At 37.4% G+C, this 20480-nt stretch overlaps 1 protein-coding gene across 3 annotated transcripts; it reads right to left on the bottom strand.

The window, feature by feature from the left end:
- Positions 1 to 163: 163 nt before the first annotated feature.
- LOC116298835 (uncharacterized) lies at positions 164 to 16080 on the bottom strand. 3 transcript variants are annotated; one of them, XM_031707403.2, is made up of 3 exons: positions 15770 to 16080; positions 10872 to 10991; positions 164 to 9773 (listed from the first exon to the last, which is right to left on the bottom strand). In XM_031707403.2, exons 2-3 carry the CDS (start codon positions 10962 to 10964, stop codon positions 1416 to 1418), a joined length of 8451 nt encoding a protein of 2816 aa, XP_031563263.2. In that variant the 5' UTR covers positions 10965 to 10991; positions 15770 to 16080; the 3' UTR covers positions 164 to 1415. The 3 variants fall into 3 exon arrangements, with proteins under 3 accessions (XP_031563263.2, XP_031563264.2, XP_031563265.2); XM_031707404.2 differs by lacking the exon at positions 15770 to 16080 and adding an exon at positions 15341 to 15683; XM_031707405.2 differs by lacking the exon at positions 15770 to 16080 and adding an exon at positions 14286 to 14624.
- Positions 16081 to 20480: the final 4400 nt, after the last annotated feature.

The raw sequence follows: 20480 nt of genomic DNA on the forward strand, positions 1-20480 counted from the left end.
AAAATAGGAAATCATAACGGCATAAAAAGAGGTCTATTTCTACCATTGTTTTTTGTGGAAGTCCTACTTTTTGTATGGCAGTCCATATCTTCTACATTTCTTTTACATTCCCATAGAAAATCTGGCTCAAAAATACTCAGAAAGCATACAAAATGAACACATAGTTTGTTAAAGACATTTTATTTCTTGTTATTTTCACACGTTTTTTGACAAACATGAATGGTATACATTCTATCTCGAATATGTTATCATATTATTTACATAAGCATTTCAATGAGAAAAATAGTTTTTATAAAAGCTTTATAAGTATATTATTTGAAACAACCAAAACTGCTTGTGAAGGCAATTTGGGTACCTTTTTGAAAGATATAGCAAAAATCAACTAATGACAATTCTTTATATGAAATATCAGCGCTTGTATAGCAAAGCCACTGGTTTTAATAACAGACATGATAAAAAGAATGTTTTCTGAACACCTTTTTTTGGTAGTGACTATATGTCGCGAGAATCAAATATAATAAACGATAATGGATGAGCCCGGCAATGAGATTTATACAGCCTTTAATCCATTTAATTGTAACTTTTAAATACCTTCCATTAAAAATATTTAACACCTTAAAAACTCTAAAAGAACTAATACTGATCTAATGAACCCGATGTTCGAATTAAAAACATTATGAAATAACTGTTCTAAATCTCGCGTTCTTATTGGTTGGGAGCGCGTGCTTTATGTCCTTTATGCTTTATCCGCTACGCGTCGTGCTTCTCCTAACACTTCTCTCGTATTCTGCCAATCCGCGCGTGCTTTATAACTAACTGCACACACTGCACGCGCGCGCGTTTTCTGTTTCTTTCTTATACAAGCTCTTTTGTACATTTTGTACACATCATTAACAACAACATCACAAATAGATGTAGACTTTATAATGGGACTAAATAAATATATTTTACTAAATCTAAAAACTAAATTCAAGGAATGACTTATTAGTCCCAACTGATTCAAGTGCTGCTTACTGGGGCATTTGCCTGTAATATTTAGTTGTTTGTAAAGTCGGCTCAGCTCAGCTATTTATTCTCAAAGATTATGTGATAAGCTTGAAAACCTACGTGACTCAAGATAAATTGCTGTTTAGAGCAACGATATAAATATATAGTTACAGGGTGCCAGGCAGTCGTCGGTTCTGAAGCAGTTGGTGTCCGTATTAGCAGCATGAATCGTTGGCACATTTTCTTACTTTTGCATGTTTGGATTCAATGGACACTAAGTGTGTCTGGGTGTCCACGTACAAGGAAGCGTTATTTAAGTTGTTGGCCGCTAGATCTCGATCTACCAGTGGCGTGTGCGAGATTCAATCCCTTCACGAAAGAACCTCTGCATGGCGCAGTCTAGCAGAGGGGAGTTAACTCTGGCATGGTTAGCAGAGGGAGTATTTCTCAGATGGTGACAAATCTCTTAAACTTGCAACTTTATCAGAGGAGCGCACTTGGTGTCTGTCAATATAATCATCGTAATTGAGCAAAAATACACTCGACGATCGATCTGCTGTTTGCGAAGTTTTGCTTCGGTCACTTGTTCTTCTAGTTGGTTCTGACTTAGAAGAATTAGGACTATCATCCCGATCCTTGTTCATCGGAGTTGACGTAAAACTAAACGGGTTTCGGTCTTCCTGTGTCGGGGTGGCGTGATACTTCACCGAGTCTCTCGTCTCTGTCTCTCGTCTGCTTGTACCTTGTATTCTAATGTCATTGAGGAGGGTCGGTAAAACAGTAGGTATCTGAGACACGTTGAACGAACCATTTCGATGTAGCCACTCTTCGTGTTCGTCGCCTGGTAAAGCTGTTGAAGATCTAGGGAAACTTTCGCCTGATAGATAATTCTCGTATACCCTGGACGTATTTTCCCGTTGAGATAATCGATTATAAGGTGACATACTTGTTGATAAACCTCTCGCGCTCAGTTCGCTTTGGTTTCTCGTGGCCCTTGGCTGTCCTGCGCTTGCATTTTCACGACGAGTAGTCGATTCTTTGAACCTTCCTGAGGGGAGAACCCTGAGGGTTCCAGCTGAGATTTGTCTTAATTCCTCTTCCAAGTTCTTCTCCCAATCCTTTTCCATTCCATCCAGAGTACTCGTAGATTCAGGGGTAATCGACGCAACGTCGGAATAATCGTTTTTAATATCCATTTCCCAATAAAGACTGTCTTCATTGCTTGAGGGTGCTAACTCATCTAATTCATCATCTGAACTGAGGTCCAAGCTGTTTATAGGCATTTGTTTTGGAACTTCATTTGGAAGCATCTTGAATTCGTCACGATCTGTTCTCTTAGATGAGGGATACCGACTAAAAGAACTAGGACCAGTATTTTCATAACGGCTCAGGCGGTACTGATTATAAGTTGGTGGAGTTTCCTTGGTAGTTACGCTTGCTGCCATGGATAGCCGTGGATCTGCCCTAGCTTCTCTTGAAAGGCTGTACCTATTAAGAGATTGTTGAGCTTCTGATACGGTACTGCTGGTGATAGGAGACTGATAATCGAGGTTGGAAAATCTTGTTTTAGGCTTGTTATCTTGAGCGCCAGAAGATCTGGAAATGAGACCACTAATACGAGCTGCAATACTATCTTGGGTATCCATTAAATGTGTTCTACTACGTAAATCAGTTTTTTGTTTCAGTTCAATTTCTCTCATCTTAAGATTATTGATCCACTTTTTCTCGAGTTCACTTCTCTCTAACGATAGTTCACTTTCTTGTTTGTTTTTCTCACTTAATTGCTGCTTTAGTTTTTGTCTCTCGGCAACTTTCCTTTCCATCAAAGCCTTTTCTAGAGAAAGCCTTGTTTGCAAGTCATTGATCTGTTGTCGTTTCATCACTAGTAATTCTTTTTCTTTCTTCAAGTTCTCTTCTAGTAAGTTTTGATACCATCTAGACTTAACTAGTTCATCCCGGCCTGGGCTGCTTTGAGTACTCATCCCAGCTATCTGTTGAGTTAGTTTTTCCTCAACGCTGTCGTGCTTTTCTCGGAGCTTTACGAGCCTATTTACCAGCAATCGTCGCTGCTTTTCCAGATGCTGTAGTTGATTTGCCAACATTTCCTGGATTCTGTGGTCAGCAAATTCAGTACACTTGATTTTTTTTCTAATATCTTCAATCATTTTCTCGATTTCACGAATGTGTGCCTGAATTTCCTCTTCCTGTTTTCTCTTACTTGCTCGCAAGTCCTGCAGCATTTCCAACAAATTTTCTCGACTAACTTTTTCAGGCGATAGAGAAGTACTGCTAAAATTTGACGATGCGCCACCCATTTTACTAAGATCACCAAACCTAGACTTCAAATCCAGTATCTCTTGTCTTAGCTTCATTTCAAGATCACTCTTTTCTGTCATTAGCTGCTCCATTACCTTTACTAGCTGCAATAGCCGTATAGATTCTGAACTTTCTCCCACTGTTTTCGTTTGTCGCTGCATTGTTGTCTTGAGGCTTTCTATTTCTCTTTGGAGCTTCTTGTTTTCTATCCTAAGGGTGTCTGTCATTTCTATGGTGTCACTTATCACGCTTCCATGTTTTGGACTTGTTTCTCGTAGCTTTCTGTACAGTTCGGTATTCTCGTGTCGAAGTCGGGATAATTCTTCCGTTGACTGCTCTTGACTACTTTCAGCTTTGTTTTTCAAAGTCCTAACCATCTGCTTCAACTCCAAAACTTCTTGGCACTTGCTGTTGAGTTGTTCTTGTAGATCTCTTTGCTTTCCTACGTAATGGTCCTCAAGAGCTCGTCTTGCAGCCTCGACCTCTCTCTCTTTGTCTCTGGCCAGACGCTCTACTCTTTGCTCCATCTCATTTCTAACACTAGTAATTTCTTGCATGTGGCTTTGAGTCAGTGCTTTAGAGTCATTCTCTTTTTGAACCAAAGACTCGATTCTTGTCATTAAGCTATCAAATTCTTGTGAGTGATATCTATTCACATCATCTTCCCGCTGATGGAATCTCATTTGGAGTTCACTAGTGATAAACGCAATCTCTTCTTGGTGTGTTATTTCTTTCTCCTGTATTTCACTTTGAAGACGTTGTATTTCCTCACTAAGTCCCTTGTTATCTGCTCTCAGTGATGTTATCAACTCGTCATTTGTATTATTCTCAACAACATCCTCCTTGTTCGACAGGGTTTCTAGTTTGCTCTTCAGATCCAAGACTTCTTCTTCGTGCTTTGCCTTGGATTCCACAATTCTGTCCTCGAGGTTTTTAATCTCCAAGATATGAGTTTCTAGCGTTTTCTTAGATACCTCAAGCTCTTTTTGCAATGTTGCATGTTCTGTCTTATTTTCCTCCAGTTCTTTGATTTTTTGTTGAAGTTCAGCATTGACTCGTTCTATTTCATCTTTGTGTTCTCGTGATTGTTTTTCCATATTGGTCTTCAATTCATTCTGAAAGCTTTCTTGAAGCTCCACTTGGAAAGAACTTTCAAAGTCAAGTTGTTTCTTTAGAGTTTGAATTTCATTTTCGTAAGTCTTTTTCAACGCTTCTTCTTCCTCAGTCAATGTTTGAATCTGCAACGTGAGTTCATCAACCTTGGAGCTTCGTACGCCTTCTTCACTCGTTGCTTCCAGTAGCTTTCTCTCGAGGTCCTTCTTTTCATTTGCAAACACTTCGAGATGTTCTCTCATGGAGGCTTCTTGTCTTTCTTCCAATTCTTTTAACTGGAGTTCTTTATCTTCATCTTTTAGCTGGTTCAGTTGTTCCAAGTTTTCAACCATACCTTTCAAGGTAACAATTTCTGCTTGAAGTTCGTCAGATTTGACGCGATTTTCTTCTTCTTTCTTGGATAAAAGACTCTCATAACTTTCTTTCAGTTTCTCGTTACTTTCTTCGTGTTGTTTATTTAGTTCCTTTTTCATTTGCTCGATACTCTGTAAGACATTGGAACTTTCGGAATCTTTGATGATTTCAAGCTCCTTCACCAGATTGGACGATTTTTCCTTCTCTAGAATCAGTTCTTCTTGCACAGCTTTGAACTTGTTTTCGTATTCGTTAATGACGTGATCCTTTTTCGTGACAACGCCCTTTATTTCATCTAATTTGTGGTCTTGACTCTCGATTTCTTGATTCTGTTTTTCAATCTTTTCCTTCAAATTCGAGTTTACTTCTCTTTCATTTTGCAAATCTGTACTTAACATTGTAAGCTTTTCACACACTTCTTCATTTTCTATTTTTTCACTTTCCATTTTCCTTGTCTTTTCTTTTTCACTGGTCAGATGTTCTTCAAGCTCGATTATCTTTTCCTTCAAATGTACCACCATGTCCTTCTCGTTTTTCAGCTCATTCTCCAGAGCAGAAAACGTCTTCTGCTTCTCCTCCATCTCCTTCTGCTTGAGCCTCAACATTTTCTTAGTTTCTTCGAGTTGCTTACGGAGCACGTCTCCTCTGTCTATGGCATCATCGAGTTCAACGCCCATTGCTTCAATCTTTTCGTCATACATCTGTACCACTGCCTGCCTGGCTTTATCCATATTTTGTAAGTCTTTTTGAAGTTTTTCAATGCGGAGAGCAGCTTCTTGACTCTGTTTTTCTTGTTTGGCTTTGGCGATTTCAAGTTCTTTCATCTTGTCGATTAATGTTTTAATTTCTTTAGACTGATAATCATCTCCTTGACTTTCCACCTTGTTTTCAACGTCTGCCACAACAGCTTCTTCTCTAGCGGGAAGATTCTCTAACTGGCAACGCAGCTTATCATTCTCATCTATTTTGACGTCCAACTCGTCTTGTAAGCTTTTTACTTTCTCCTTCGCTTCTTTCAGTTCCTTTTCAGTTCGCTCGACTTCGTTCGACAGCTTTTCCAGCTTCTCTTCGAGAATATGAATATTTACTTTATAATCGTCTTCTTTACTTTCTACGTCACTGTCTTTTTTCTTCGACTGTCGCTCGAATTCTTTTAGCTTATCTTCCATCTGTTTTACCCTTTCAATATCTTTCTTTTGCTTGATGTTAATACCTTCCAATAACTTCACCTTCTGACTCAGCTGGTTGATTTGTTGAAATTGGTCCTTTGAACGACTTCGTTCAGTGACTAATTCATCATATATTACTCTTAGTTTGGCTTCGTATTCCTCTTTTAGTTTCTGTCTCTTGGCTGTAGCTTCTTTAGCCAGCTGTTCTCTTTTCCTCGCGATCTGCTCTTCAAGCTCCTCTTTCAAAACTTCAAGTTCTTTTTCATGCTGACTAAGCAAAACGCCAAACTTGTTATCTCCTTCGTCTTCGAGTTCTCGTATAAGACCTTTGTACTGTTCATTTTCTGCTTTCAACCCAGCAATTTCGTCCTTGTATTTCTGTACGTTCTCCTGTGACGAACATACATCATCTTGCTTCAAGGTGAAACTTTCCTCGGAGGAAATCGAATCGTTATGTGTCTTGGTTACTTTAGTTTCTTTTTGACGTTCTGCTTCGGCAAGGAGATTTGCAATTTCTTGTACATACTTACTGTTTGTAGCCTCAAGTTCAGAGATGCTTCCCTTCTGGGTCTCTATTTCTTCTTTTAAATCAATAATTAAAAGTTCGTATCTTTCTTGGACTTTGTCGAGATTTTTGGACTGTTTTGTTTCCTGTTCGCGCAAAGAAAGGACCTCTTCATTGAGTTTGTTCAATTCTTTCTTATGCTTATCTGCAGCATCTTTTATTTCGTCCAACAACTGCTCATTTTCAGCCCTAAGATTGTCAAGGTTGACTTCTAAATGTTTATGTTCAGTTTTCAATCTCTTGTTCTCTTCACTAAGATTGTTAAGATCCTGATTACCTCGAGCTTCATTCAGTTTTTCAAGATCATTGGTAAGTTCATTGATCTCACTGGTTTGTTGAGCAATGACAGCTTCCTTCTCGGTTTTAAACACCTCAAACTTATTGTTGGAGTTCTCTAGCTGCTCCTCGGCCTTCTTAAGGTCTCCTTGTAGCTGTTGCTTGTCCTGAATAGCTATCTGTAAATCTCTTTCGCGTTCTCCTGTAAGAACAGTCTGCTTTTCAATTCGTGAAATGAGTTCTTGTTTTTCAACTACATGTTTTTCCTCCATTGATGTTTTAGTTTCCTGGAGCTCACTGCAATTATGACGAAACTCTTCGACGCTCTTCTCTAGTTCTGTTATCTTTTGCGTAAGGTTTTGCACTTCTTCAGGATTGATCTTATTCTGATCCGCCTGGTTGTCATGGTTCCGCTGAAGGAGCTCTTGTTCTAACTCTTGTATCCTTTCCGTTAGTTTTTCCATTTCTTCAAAATCATAAGTCGAATTTTTCCTTTTCTCTTGGTTGTTTGACGCGTTTTTGCGCAATTCGACCAGTTCACTTTCCATTAATTGACTTTTCCTTATCATGTCATCTTTGGCAACCCCGTATTCACTTTCCATTACTTTATTTGCATTTTCAAGTTCGTTACAATGACCACGATAATATTGGAGATCTTTATCAAGCTGACGCATCTTCTCATTCAATATCTCTATTTCCTCTGCGTGACGATTATCCAGAGCTTTCTTAGTTTCTTCGAGTTCAGCACAGTTGTTGATGTAGGATTCTAGTTGTTTCGATAGCTCGTCTACGATTTTGTTCAGCTCTTCCTTCTCGATTTGGCCTCTTGAAATGGCATTTTCTTTCTCCTCGCAATCCGTCCTTATTCTTTCTAATTGTTCATTAAGAGTTCGGATTTGGCTTTCATAACTGTCTGACATGGATTGATTTTCGTGCTCAAGTTTTTCTACTTTTTTTGTGTAAATTGTTACTTCTTCTTGAAGGGTCTTCAACTCTCCCTCTTCTCCTTCCTCGTACTTTTTCTTCATATTTTCCAGCTGAGCTCCAAAGTTCATCACCAACATTTGATTTCCCTCCTCGAGTTCTTTCACTTTAGTCTTGTACAAATTCAGTTCCTCTCCAAGATTTCGCAAGCTTTCCTGTTCTATCTTCTCATTAGCCGAGTATCGTTTTTCTACCTCGTTCATTTTTACTTTCAGCTCTGACAGATCCCTGTTATACTTGTCTAACAAATCCTTATTTTCATTTTCCAGTTCTTGGCACTTGTCTTTGTACGGCTCAAGCTCTTCCATGACTAGAGACAATTGTTTTTCGAACTGTTCTTTTTGCTGTGCTTCAAATACTTCTTGGTTCCGTTGCTGCACCTGTTCCATCTGAGTCATGATGTCTGTGATTTCATTTTCATATTTTTCTTTCAGAGTTCGGTGGCTTTCTTCCAGTTCGCTGCGTGCTCTGACGCTATCCTCGTCGTATTGTTTTCTTAAAGTTTTTTCCACCTTGTTGACTTTTTCGTTTAACTCACTTTGGTACTTTTCCTTGAGCTCTTTGGCTTTCTTCTCAACGAGTAGTTTACACTGTTTCTTTAGTTCTTCTTCGATGTACTTCACCTCTTGTTCCTTCTCATTTTTAAAAGCTCGTACTTGTGTTTCCACGCCTTGTAATTTCTCTTCATAATCAGCTACTTTCTGTCTCTCCATACGTAATTCCTGTTCCAAGCTCTCTACTTTAGACTTAAACTCCTCTTTGATAACGATAACATGTTGTTGTGTGTTGTCTTGCTCAATGTACGATCGCCTACGCTCATCTGATAAGCCCCGTAACCGTTGCATCATTTCTGCTATCTCTTCTGTATGGCCGTTCTTGAGAACTTGAATCTGATCCTCCATGTCATTAGTAACTCTATCAAGATCTGATTGATGTTGAGCACGTAATTGTTTTTGAACACCCACAATCTTCTCCTCGTACTCAGCCCTTTGTTTTTCGAGCTGTTGTTCATAGTCATCCTCTAATCTACGAATGTTGTCTTCGAGTTCTTCTTGGAATTGAGCTTTCATTCTCTTACACATAAAATCTGCTTGCTGTTGGTACATAGCATGGATGCGGTCCAGTTCTTCATACATCTTGGGATCTTGGACTTCAATTTGAACCGGAATTAACTTAAAACTGTCAGAATCTCCATTTTCAGTTTGCAGCCCATTCCAGGCAAATGAACCTATATTATTCCCACTGATATTACCATTTGCTACTGGCTGATTCCTGGCAATATATTCACTACTATCACCTTGTCTTGATAATCGCCTCAATTTTTCCACTTCAGCGTTGGAGCGTTCCAATTGAGATAACAGCTCATCAATCTCGAGCTGGTGTTGATGAATTAACTTGTCTTTGACTGTCATAACTTCACGTCGAAACTTCGTTTCTTCCTCTTCCATTCGCTCTTCCATGCCATCTTCAAGATTTTTCAGCTTAAGTTTCAGTTCTTCGATTTCCTTGAAACTTTTGTTCAACTGTTCATCTTTGATGCTTTCCAGATGAAGTGCTTTTTTGGCTTGCAGCTTTTCCTTGAGCACTTGAATCTCCTTTTCATAACTTTCTTTCAGTTCGTTCATGCGTTCCTCTACCAGTGACTCAGTATCACTATTTTCAAGCTTTTCTAACTGCGATCTAAGATTTTCTAATTCTGCTTCGTGTTTTTCGAGGTCGTTTTCCATCTCAAGTTGTGTTTTCATAAGCTTTTTCTGGAGCTGATTGATGTGGTATGTCTTATCTTCTATGCAGTTTCGTAGTTTCTGGATTTCTCGTTCATATTCTTTCACTTTTTCCTCGTTATCGTCGTTATTTTTGTCTTCAAAATGTTGAGAAAAGCTTGAAGACAAGACAGCTAGTTCCTCAGCGTGCTCTTCCTGGAGTTTTTCTTTATTTACTAACAGTTCTTGAATGTTGTATTTCAACTCACCAACTTCTTTTAATAAAAAATCTCTTTCTTCCACAACCTAAAATGTCGATCAGATAACAAATGTATTATTCTGTTTAAAACTGTAACAAATTGTATTATATTGTTTAAAACTATGATGTAGAAAAGCGAGCAAAACATGAGAAAAAGAATGGCAAATAAAGCGGAATATTATACTGATGCTATTTAGCACCCCCCCCCCCCCCCCCCCAATTTATACTTTCCTCTTATTCATTTGAATATTCTATCATATTCTTGTCTTTCATAAGGTCCGTACACAGGACAGTGGTCTTACAGCTATTTCAAAAAAAGGTTGGCAAAGGTTTGTTGCCAATGTGGCATATTGCTTACTAAACTTAAGGTGGTTGGGTACAGTTTATAGCCGACCGCATCAAGCTTGTTTACTAAGACCGTCAAGTTAGGTGCATCGTAGTTTGTAGCATGAATGTTCATCGCAAGAATTAGCATATCGTCAAGTAGCTTGCGGGAAACGCAACGAAGCATTAGAAAAACAAACTACGATGCACCTGACTTGACGTCTTTTTTTAAATGTTAGAACCAATCAATAAATGTTCGCATTATTTTCTCAAAATCTGCGCCACAGAACTTTTTAAAACTTTGATATTTTGTAAGTCATATATCATAGTTTGTGTAGATGAAGCAATTTGAAAATAAAACGAGGGAAACACACAGAATTTTTTTTTTTTTTTTTTCTTAATTTCAATATTTCTTAGAACATTGACTTATTTAACGCTTTTTTTTTTTTTTAATTAACTATTATAAACTTCAATTATTGTCAAATATTTGATGAAAGTTTCATGGTAATTAAATAAAAGCAACATTATAAACGAAGCGAATAAACAAGCTTGATGCGGTCGGCTATAAACTGTACCCAAGCACCTCAAATGTATTATATTCATATGTAGAAGAAGAAAAAATATACAAAAAAACGTGCTGACAAAGTTTAGGAAAATTCTATTTCATTGTGACCTTTTGCTGATGGTATTCACATTACCTATGGTGCAATTCAGGCTTGGTATGCAACATGCAACGAAACCACCACCAACCTTTTTGAAATAGCTGTATGAAATAGCTCTTGCTACTGGTGTATGATTGATAAAAAATGGCACGTAATTACCTGTTGATATTCAACCAGCTGTGACTCCAGATAATCAACTTTGTTCTTTAGGTTAGCAGCATCCAAGACAGAAACATCTTGGCAGTTCTCCATGGTGAAAAAGAGCTATTTTTAACAAACCTAAAAAACACAGTTCAAATATAAAATTAGAAAAATGAACCTATAGCTAGTGTATACACCCACTTGCAAGAATGTTGTCGTACGAAAACAGAATATTAGTGATTTAGTGGGACAGGAATTATATTAAAAAACGAAAGATCACTGAAGCTGAACTTTTTCTTTTGTCTTTTAATGTATTCCTTTCTCACTAAATTACTAATGTTCTAATACCATATGACAACATTCTTACTAGTAGGTGTATTACACTATGACAGACTAAGCTCGCAATAGAGTGGAGCACCCTTGGGGGAAAGCAGGCTTAGATTTGAAAATATAGTAGAGTACTATTTTACATATAAGACTAAATTTAAAGTAGATGGCTTGGATGAGGCCAGTAATTTAGTAGTAGAGACCTTAAGTAGATATCTTATTGTGATTCAAAAAGCAGGGAGGTTAACCAAAGCTCCCTGTATGTCTGAACAATCCCTAAAAACACACTGCAGCTCTTTTCTGCAACAGTGCATATTTTTGTGTTTTGGACATGGCTCTATATATGGTTTTGAATGATTTAAAAGAATTGCAATTCATATTAAATTGAAAGAAATAAGATTTGATGGGAAATAGGATTGTCATCAGCTTGGGGTTATTGTTTCTCCAAAAAGAATCACTGGCTATTTTACATGCGCCTTTTGGGACAGGAAGCTAGCTCAGCCTCTTCCAAATCATGTTTTCCATTGGGAGTACCTTGAGTCGTCCCATATCAAGCTTTACCTATATGTTAGTGATCAATTCCATATTTGGATTGAACGGAAAAGTGGCTAACAAAAAGGCCGTTTTGTAACAAATTTGACATGAATATTTTTGAAGAAGAAACGAAAAGAAAAAAAAGACCAGTTAAAAAAAGAAAAACTTTGGAAAATCAAGGAAGGATACGGGGACGATGCTAACTCGTGGGTCTGCCTCGCAGACAACAGACACAGGGAAATACAATACTCAATGTTTGATATGAGCCCCATAATTTTTTAAACCTATCCTCCTCAAGCCTAAATGGCACATATAGGGCCTATATGATTTATAATCAACTCATATTTCATCAAGATAAGTCTTCAACATTATGTTCTTACAAGCTGCTTATGTTTTTTCCCTGCTGTCAATCAAAGTCTAATTGCTACATCCAGTGATAACCAACTTTAGTTCAAAGCAGTGCAAGAAAATCCTGAAAAAAATATCAGGGAGGATATCCCATAATTTTTGATATACTTTTGATATACTTGTAGATATATATAAAACGTCAAAGCTCAGTATGCACACACACACATATATATATTCTTAGCATAAACCTACTAGCATTTTATACTATCACAAATCCTGCAATCTGATTGGCTAACGTACTCACTATCTATCCTGTGATAGATAGCAAGTAGCGAAAAACAAACAAATGCATGCTCAAGTTTCGTTGAAATCTCTGCTTGTTCTCTAAAAAATCTTTACAAATCGATTGTAAAAAAGACAAGACTGTATCAAGGAAAGGAATTGAGGTTTTGAATGGTACAGATAAGTAAAAACTGAAGAATTATGGCAATTTTAACACGAAAAAGCAGCCGTCAGATTTCACTGAGATTTTCATGTGCATATTATTAGCCATGTTACGTTAAGCTGTATAACAAATAAACACTATTTGTGCCTCTAAACTGGTCTTTAATCTTGAGTAACTACAAACATGGCGGACTACACAAAGGCACCCAATTCCACAGGGATCCCATCTCTAACACAGGAATCCCACTACCGTTACAGTCAGCTAGATAATATTTGTTTCCAATGATATGATAGTGTTCTATTTCGCAATGACTTCAGCTGCACTTTGTGGGGGGAGGGGGGACAAAGAAGTTCAAGAGGTACATGACTTCAGCTGCGCTTTGTGGGGGGAGGGAGGACAAAGAAGTTCAAGAGGTACATGACTTCAACCAAATGCTGATCTCTTTCTAAGAGAGTATTCTATTGGTACAATGGATATAGAGACTTTTTTCAATACCACTGCAAGGTCACCGTCATTCTCACTTTGATGCACAGTTACTTTAAGATGGTGCTGGGAACTTTGCAGGGGGCTATTATATCCACAGTAATCATATCACCGCATATCAATGTAATTAAAATACTTTACCAAGGTTTAACATGTTAATGCATGAATAATAACATGGAATCTGAAAACATGCAAGTGCTGAATATCTCTCTGAGTCTTTTAAAGAATTCAAAATGAGTTGTAACTTGATTCCCAAACAAGAGCTAATGGTTTGTGTTAATCGTAGAAAATTAAGTTATTTTGCTTCACTTACATATACAGATTTCCAATTATTTATGATCGTAGCATATGGCCAGCAGATATCTTATATATTTGACAAAATATCCTATAACATATATTCAAATATTCCAAGCATTGAAAACATCATGATGTATAACACATTATATATAACAGCGATAATATCAGTGGTGATACTGATTATGAAACTGATAACAAAAGTGTCTGTGAAATATAGAATTACAGAAATTCAATGAAACAAAAATGAAATAATTTGTGTGTTTAAAGACTGACAACTACATGTCATAAATCAGCTCTGAAATATTTTTTCTCATTGGTAACAACTATCTCATTATAAATCCAATCAATTTGGATCAATTAACAACACAACTAACAACCTCGACTAGACCCCTAACCTGGTGTAGCCATTACTATTTGCGATCATCTTAATTTTTCTTTTTGTTTGATTCATGCCATTTTAATTCAGATGTATTTTTTATATTTGTTTTACTTATCTTACTTATCTTAACGGCATAATTCTCACAAATCAATGTATATTTGGAGAGAATACTGCAAGCAAAACAAAGTCTTGTTATTAGCACTCTATGCAGCTGGTGTGTGTTTGTGGCTAAATTTGAATATACAGAGATTTATCCCTGGAAAATGTAAATACTTTATACCTTTTTGTCAGTCAAACCTTGCGCACTATTTTAGAACTAAAACAAGGCCATCACATTTTTGATTTGATTACTAGCTATAAGAAATAAAGATCACTGAAACTAAGAGCTTTTACGACAAGATTCTACATATGCATTCAGCTATCTTCAACTCCACAAGTACACTTGGAGATCGAGTTAAACTAACCGGTTTTTCATCCCCTTTAGACATGTACATTCTGAGTTTAAGATTAAATGAGGCGAAAAATAAAAGCAAACACAAAATTTAGAAAGCAACAACAGAAGTCCTATGTTGAACTATAGGATTAAACAAATACCCTAACACAGTAAAAGAGTACTTACTATTTTAGGAGTAAACGATCTAATATAGTTTCAAAGATGTTTGAATGTAGTAGTTACTTTCTCTATAACAGGGAACCCATTTAAATGTCGATCGATGAACGTGCAAGCGTTTCGATTAACGTTCCCTTTCGCACTGTAATGTCCTTTTCTAACGTTGTGATATTTCAAAATTTGTCGATTTTAAAAGCGATACTAGTAACTTTGGCAATGTTGATATTTAGAAGCTTATTTGATTTGATATTATGTAGCCGGAGATCTCTCCACGATGATGTTGAGCTTTAACAGCAATTTGAAAGAACGATTGCTTTAGTTCCATACAGTCCAACCTTTTCAATAATACGAGATCCGTTTCAACGACCAACACGAGTGCAATACTAATTTACATAAACGAGACTGAAAATTATCAAAAAGGAAACCCTGATGCAGGATGATGGTACGATCGAGCCAGAATTGTCCTACCGGATGCACCTGCCCAAGGCTTTCTGTGTCATACAAAAGTCAGCGATTTTGGCGACTAACACATTTTGAAGTGAGTCGCTTTGATGAACTGACTTGCCGAATGCGACAACCGACACGAGTTCAAAAAAAACATCAACAAAAGAGTCGAGTTTATAAATTGAGAGCACTGATTGTCATCCATTAGAATCAATTACAAAATTTATCGCTAGACCAACGGTTGAAGGTTTTTATTCAAAATATTAGAATTTCACTTTGAAATAAAAGATATTAAATTCGACTTGGAATCGGGAAGAATGTCAAATAGCGAGAGCTAGCTACCCTGTAAGTTACGGCAACCGATTATATTTCATACTGTCTCGACAAATGTCGAAATACAAGAATAGAACGTATGATCTCTGTGGCTAGTAACCTTAATTAAACTTCTTAGGATTTAGCATTTGATGACAAGGAAGGTCCAGTGGAAAATAAAATGATCTAGAGTTACGTATCGACTGACATCTTGGAGTATTTTGATTTGACTTGACTGGCCGTTAATTTCTATCGTAAGAAAGTTACGTAAAAAGCAAGGCAAACTAAGCTATTTGGTCTTTACTTACCTATTCGATAGCGAGAATTATTTGATACAAATGCCATCTTGTTGAAGTATATGTAGTTTAGAGTCCTATATTGATGTGAAAAGTCGAGCTATAGGAGGCTAAGGACAGTACTAAGGGAACGCTTACAAATGACAACAAAATGGCTTCGGCTTACAACCAGTAAGCTTCGTTCCGTGTGACTATTGACACAAGAATCAAGCTTCGAATACAAAAACTCGGTGAATTATAGAATCCTCTGGCAAGTTCCGGCCAAGTAACCACACTTAACGAGCAAGCATGCATCTATATCGACCATTCGCTTCGAAATTCTCCGATCGCCCGGGACGAGTTTTCTTTGAGGGGTTTGGAAGCCCAGTTCTGGTTTCAAATGTGTTAATTATATATTTTAGGAATGTAAACAATAAACATGAGACATTCGTATTGCCGTACCTTAGACTTTGGGTTGAGCTATTGTTTTCCTTTGATAATCCCTTGGTCTTGTGAGATTCAGATTTGATTCTCTTTTCCTTTTGTTCAGCCCTGGGTTATGACAAAACACTCCAAGACCTCTTACATGAAGAAGCAGATATTTTTCAAACATTAAGCTGTTGATTGTTTCCAAGCATTAACAAGTCGAAAAAAGTTCCAAAGTCGGGCACTGGCGTGCTTCTGAAAAATTAGAGTTCCATGATCGTTAATCTCCAAATCCTTGTGTCGCTTCTACAAGATTGTTACTATAAAATAGTCAGTGCAGTATTTGCTAGCATAATTTTGCAAAGTGATTCTAAAAACCTTGTGATTACTTTTGTATGAGAAAATTGTGCGCAGTCAATTAAGGCTGGCCAATAGCTTTCGAGCTTGCTTCTTCCTAAGACTCTTTTCATTGTCTGGTTGGTTTGCTTGAACACAATACGGTGTAAAACAGTCATCGGACAAACAATCTGTCAAAGTATAGAAAAGGAAAGTAAAACGTCAAAAACTGACATGTCAAAGACTCATTTTGTGGAATAGAATCATAGGGCTAGTTTCATTATTATAAACACAACCTGCAGGAGTTCCTAGTTGCTTGATGTATATCTAGCTACTCAACCAATAAGTTTACAAAAGCTCTTTTCTTGCAGAAACTAATATTTATACTTGATAATCTTTACAGCACGCGACTGAGAACATTGAGAAGGACTTTGAATTAAGGTGTGAAATATTAAAAATGGATATCAAAATGTTAAACACCTTTTCAAAATCCAATCGTTGATCGTTGGCAGAAAGATGACGCTTTGATAATCTCTCAGTTTGTCAAAAGTTCTAGATGTTTTCAGTTGTGTCTTTCGTAGAGTTATTTAACTTCGTAAAAATAATTGTATTTGTATAGTTACCGTTCCTTGACGAAAAATATAGAGTACTTGTGTTGGTTCAGAACTTTTCAGAAAAATGATGTTCCATTTCCCGCCAAAACACACTCAGACGCGTTTCATCTTTATAGAGAGTTCCCGCCATATTCATAGCTTCATTAAAAAAGATTTGTTTACGAACGGCCGGCCAAAGGCAGGACCAGTATTCGAATGAATGCATGTTTCAGGCTTTTACTACTACCATCATCATTCGTATTTTTGTTTTATGGTTTTTATTTGGTAAAACAGAATTATTAAACTTAAACTTGGAATAAATAAACCCTGTAAACCAAATTCAAACAAGCCTCACTTCAGTTCGGTTCGGCTTGCGTCTACGACTGGTAGTCCAGTCAGTCTAAGGTTTGAGTTCAAACTAATGTAATAGGATTTTTTCACTGCTATTATGTCAGGAGAGGTGTCCTAAATAACATACTAAAAATCCAAAAAAATCCCTTCTGTAGAAAATCCTGCAAATTTTGATGTCCCACCACAGGGTTCCCAAATCATTAAAAATAACAGCCAAGCTTTTGTATGCTGTCAATGCAGTCGGCAAACCAAATTAAGATTTTTTTGAGCTACTGCAATGGGGGTATCTTAAAGTTTGAGGGTTTCACGTTTTGCCATGATATTGAATGAAAGGATTTCGGATTTACTTATTCCAAGAATACGGGAGTGTTGTGTCATACCTGAGCAATGCATGCAGGCTGTTCCCAAGGCGCATTTGGTTTGCCTGATATTCCCACCCGCACCTTCCTAAACAATGACGTCTATTTTGGTTAACAAAATTATTAAACAAATCGAGTTCATCAAGAACAGCATGGTGGCAGGGGAGGATGATGAGAAGAACCATGTCTTCACCTTTAATGAATCAGTGCTGTAGTTTATTTTCTGCAGCAGTCTGCACCGCGATAAGTCCGTCGATCTCATATACCAAATATCGACGGAGTTCAGCAACTGGTAGTCAGAGTCCGAGTTCGCAGAATATGGAAAACCGCAGTAATGTTCGGCATGCGATATTTTGCGTGAAAATATCATGAAATAAAATAAAAATTCAAACGCCTGAATAGTCTGAATATGGTGAATGTGCAAAAAAGTGACGAGACGCGGGATTTCGGGGGAAAATAGCGCGTGATTTGGGAGCCACCCCCTACAGACTCTTTTTAACTCGTGGATACGCGAAGCGTAGAAACGAGCCTCTGAGGGTTTGAATATGCAAATGTTATCACTCACTGCACTATAGCGTTAGCAAAACCACAGGTAGCCCATGCGGTGTTTATGTGAAGGTTTTACTAAGAGTTTGCCAATATGGATTATTTTGAAAATGCTGAAATAAATGCTACGACCTTTTCAGTTTTATCTTCACCTGTATTTTATCTTGGTCTCTACTAAATTCCAGCCGCTTTAGAGTTTTTTGAGCCGTTGAATCAGTGAGGCAAAGCTTTTTACAATCGTCCCGGTTGTATCATAATGCATGCACTAGTCAGTTGCCCTATTTCACTATGGCCTCACTGCTTGTCATGTGGGGGATAGAATCGCCAAATCCAATAGAAAATTCAACAACATTTGCTCCTAGCGAAACAGTCTAATCTAAAATGGCCTGGTTTTCAGATATAATATGTGTTAATATGTACTTTAAAAAATTCTGAGCGTTTGCTGGCTATTCTACTTCTCTTCGTGGATTGATACGGGTTTTAGAACAATCTTCGGTGAATTTGCTTTGATTTGACCCCCTCCGACGACCATGATCCTTCGCGTTTAAACAATAGATTGTTTTGATGTGACGTCATAGTGAAATAGGGCAATTGAAACCCCCGACCCCCGTGAAATACCGGGGAATTTAACATTTGAGTGGTGTTAAGGTATTAGGATACGAAAAATTACGATTTGCTCGAAAAAATTTTTTGTTTTGAAATTTCGTAACTTTAAACTTTTGTTCTTCATATGTTAGTGAAACTTCTTACAATTTTTGATTGGAAAAGCCGAAATTTTGAGACCAATCGAAATCGTGACTTCATCAAGACCGGAAATGTCCCGTTGTTTGCAATAACGTTGAGTCCAAATGCTCCTTTGTCCTTGTAAAAAGATCCTACATTGCGATCGTCCAGAACAACAGATAATTTGACAAGTGATGGCAAAATGGAAGGCTCAAAGTGTTTTGACCAACACCATCGTGGCTCTCTGCAGTTTCCGGCTCCAAACAAAGAAATGCATTTTTCTCAATTTTTTTTTTGCCGCTCTAAGACCTCAACTTCAAAAAGCTAAAAGGCCCTTGGATTTCATTCAATTCTTCTAAAATTTGGAGAGTTTAAAAAGTAACTCATGATCCAAAAAAGGGTGTCTCCGATTTTTGAAATGTAATTTCTTTCCAAAGTTATGACGCTTTTTACTCTAAACAACACTCCAAAAGCAATCGCCAAACTTTGATCAAAAATAACGAGAGACATAAAGCAGATATCAAAAATCTGGGACACCCTTTTGGAGCTTATTTTCTCCTGAGTCTGTTAAGACATTTTTCGCAAACATAGATTACTTTTTCACTGAGGCATGGTCAAATTTCGCTTGGAGGACAATAATGTGAACAACAATTGAAAAAATCGTATTTCAGAAAATGTATACTTTGTTTGTGTTATACTATAAAACCAGCGCGTTATTTAAGTTTGCGCGCATAGTGGTCGTAAACGTATCCTAATACCTTAAAATCACACATTTTCCCGGGTAGTCGGGGGCACGTTCACTGTTAAAAACCCCGCTATTACGTCTAGTCAGCTGAGTTTCATAATGGTATTTAATAATTGTAAATGAGCAATGCTTCAGTAATAAACATTATTGCGAAGCAGTAGTTTTAATAGATTAATCATGATCTGATTCTACATTCGAACTTACCGAAACGACTGAATAAAATCCGCGTATAAGAACCTGGGTTTTAAGAACCTGTTAGGCTAAAATTCTTACTTTAAAAAAATGATCAAAAAAAAAAAAAATCAGTTGATGTCCTTGATTTAATGCTTGTTTTTCGTTTTGGTTTTGTTAGTATCTAAAAGGAATAACATGGCTTGACATCAGAAAAACAATTAACATGACAGCTTGAAGAGGGACCACAACCATTCGCAATTAACGTTTGAAAGGTTCAAAATGAATAAAGAGTAGCTTTTACGAAAGAGAATTTTGTCGCTTTTTTATTGGTCAAGAGCCATATTAAATAAAACCTGAGTTACCCAAATATGTTTTTCTTCCAAACTTTTCCCATGTTTTTGTAGTAAAAAAAAAAATCTGATTAATTTTTCCATTGTATTTTTATTTTTGTGGATCTAGGCAGTGCATATGCTTAAGGGCGGATATAGCCAAAATTTTAGGGGGGGCTATAATTGAGTTTCTTCCGTCAACACAACGCAAAGCAATAAAAAAGCATCTAATTCTTCCTCTTTTTTTTTTTTTTTTTTCTGCTGAAGGTGCCTTTTGCCCTCAACACCCCCCCCCCCCCCCCCCCTCCTCCATCCCTGGACCCGCCCTTGATGCTAGGGCGTTCAGTCCAGACGGACGGATAGACTTTGTGCTACAAGTCTTCCACTCTTTTCCTCTCCCTGCCCATTGAATGATGGAAGGAGAATTTGGCGAGCGCGAAGCTCCCCGTCAGTAATAAAAGAGGAGTAAAAAAAAGAGGGGAGGAGGAGGACAGAGGACTTTTAGAAAGTCTAACGGACGGAAAAGGACGGACGGACGGACTTTGGGTCCAGTCCCTCCCTACTATTGTCTCCTGACATCGAGGCCATTTA

This window comes from Actinia tenebrosa, unplaced genomic scaffold (genome assembly GCF_029948245.1).
Source record: "Actinia tenebrosa isolate PJP-AT-01 unplaced genomic scaffold, QUT_ActTen_1.0 PGA_scaffold10__47_contigs__length_13832649, whole genome shotgun sequence".
Taxonomy (NCBI): domain Eukaryota; kingdom Metazoa; phylum Cnidaria; class Anthozoa; order Actiniaria; family Actiniidae; genus Actinia; species Actinia tenebrosa.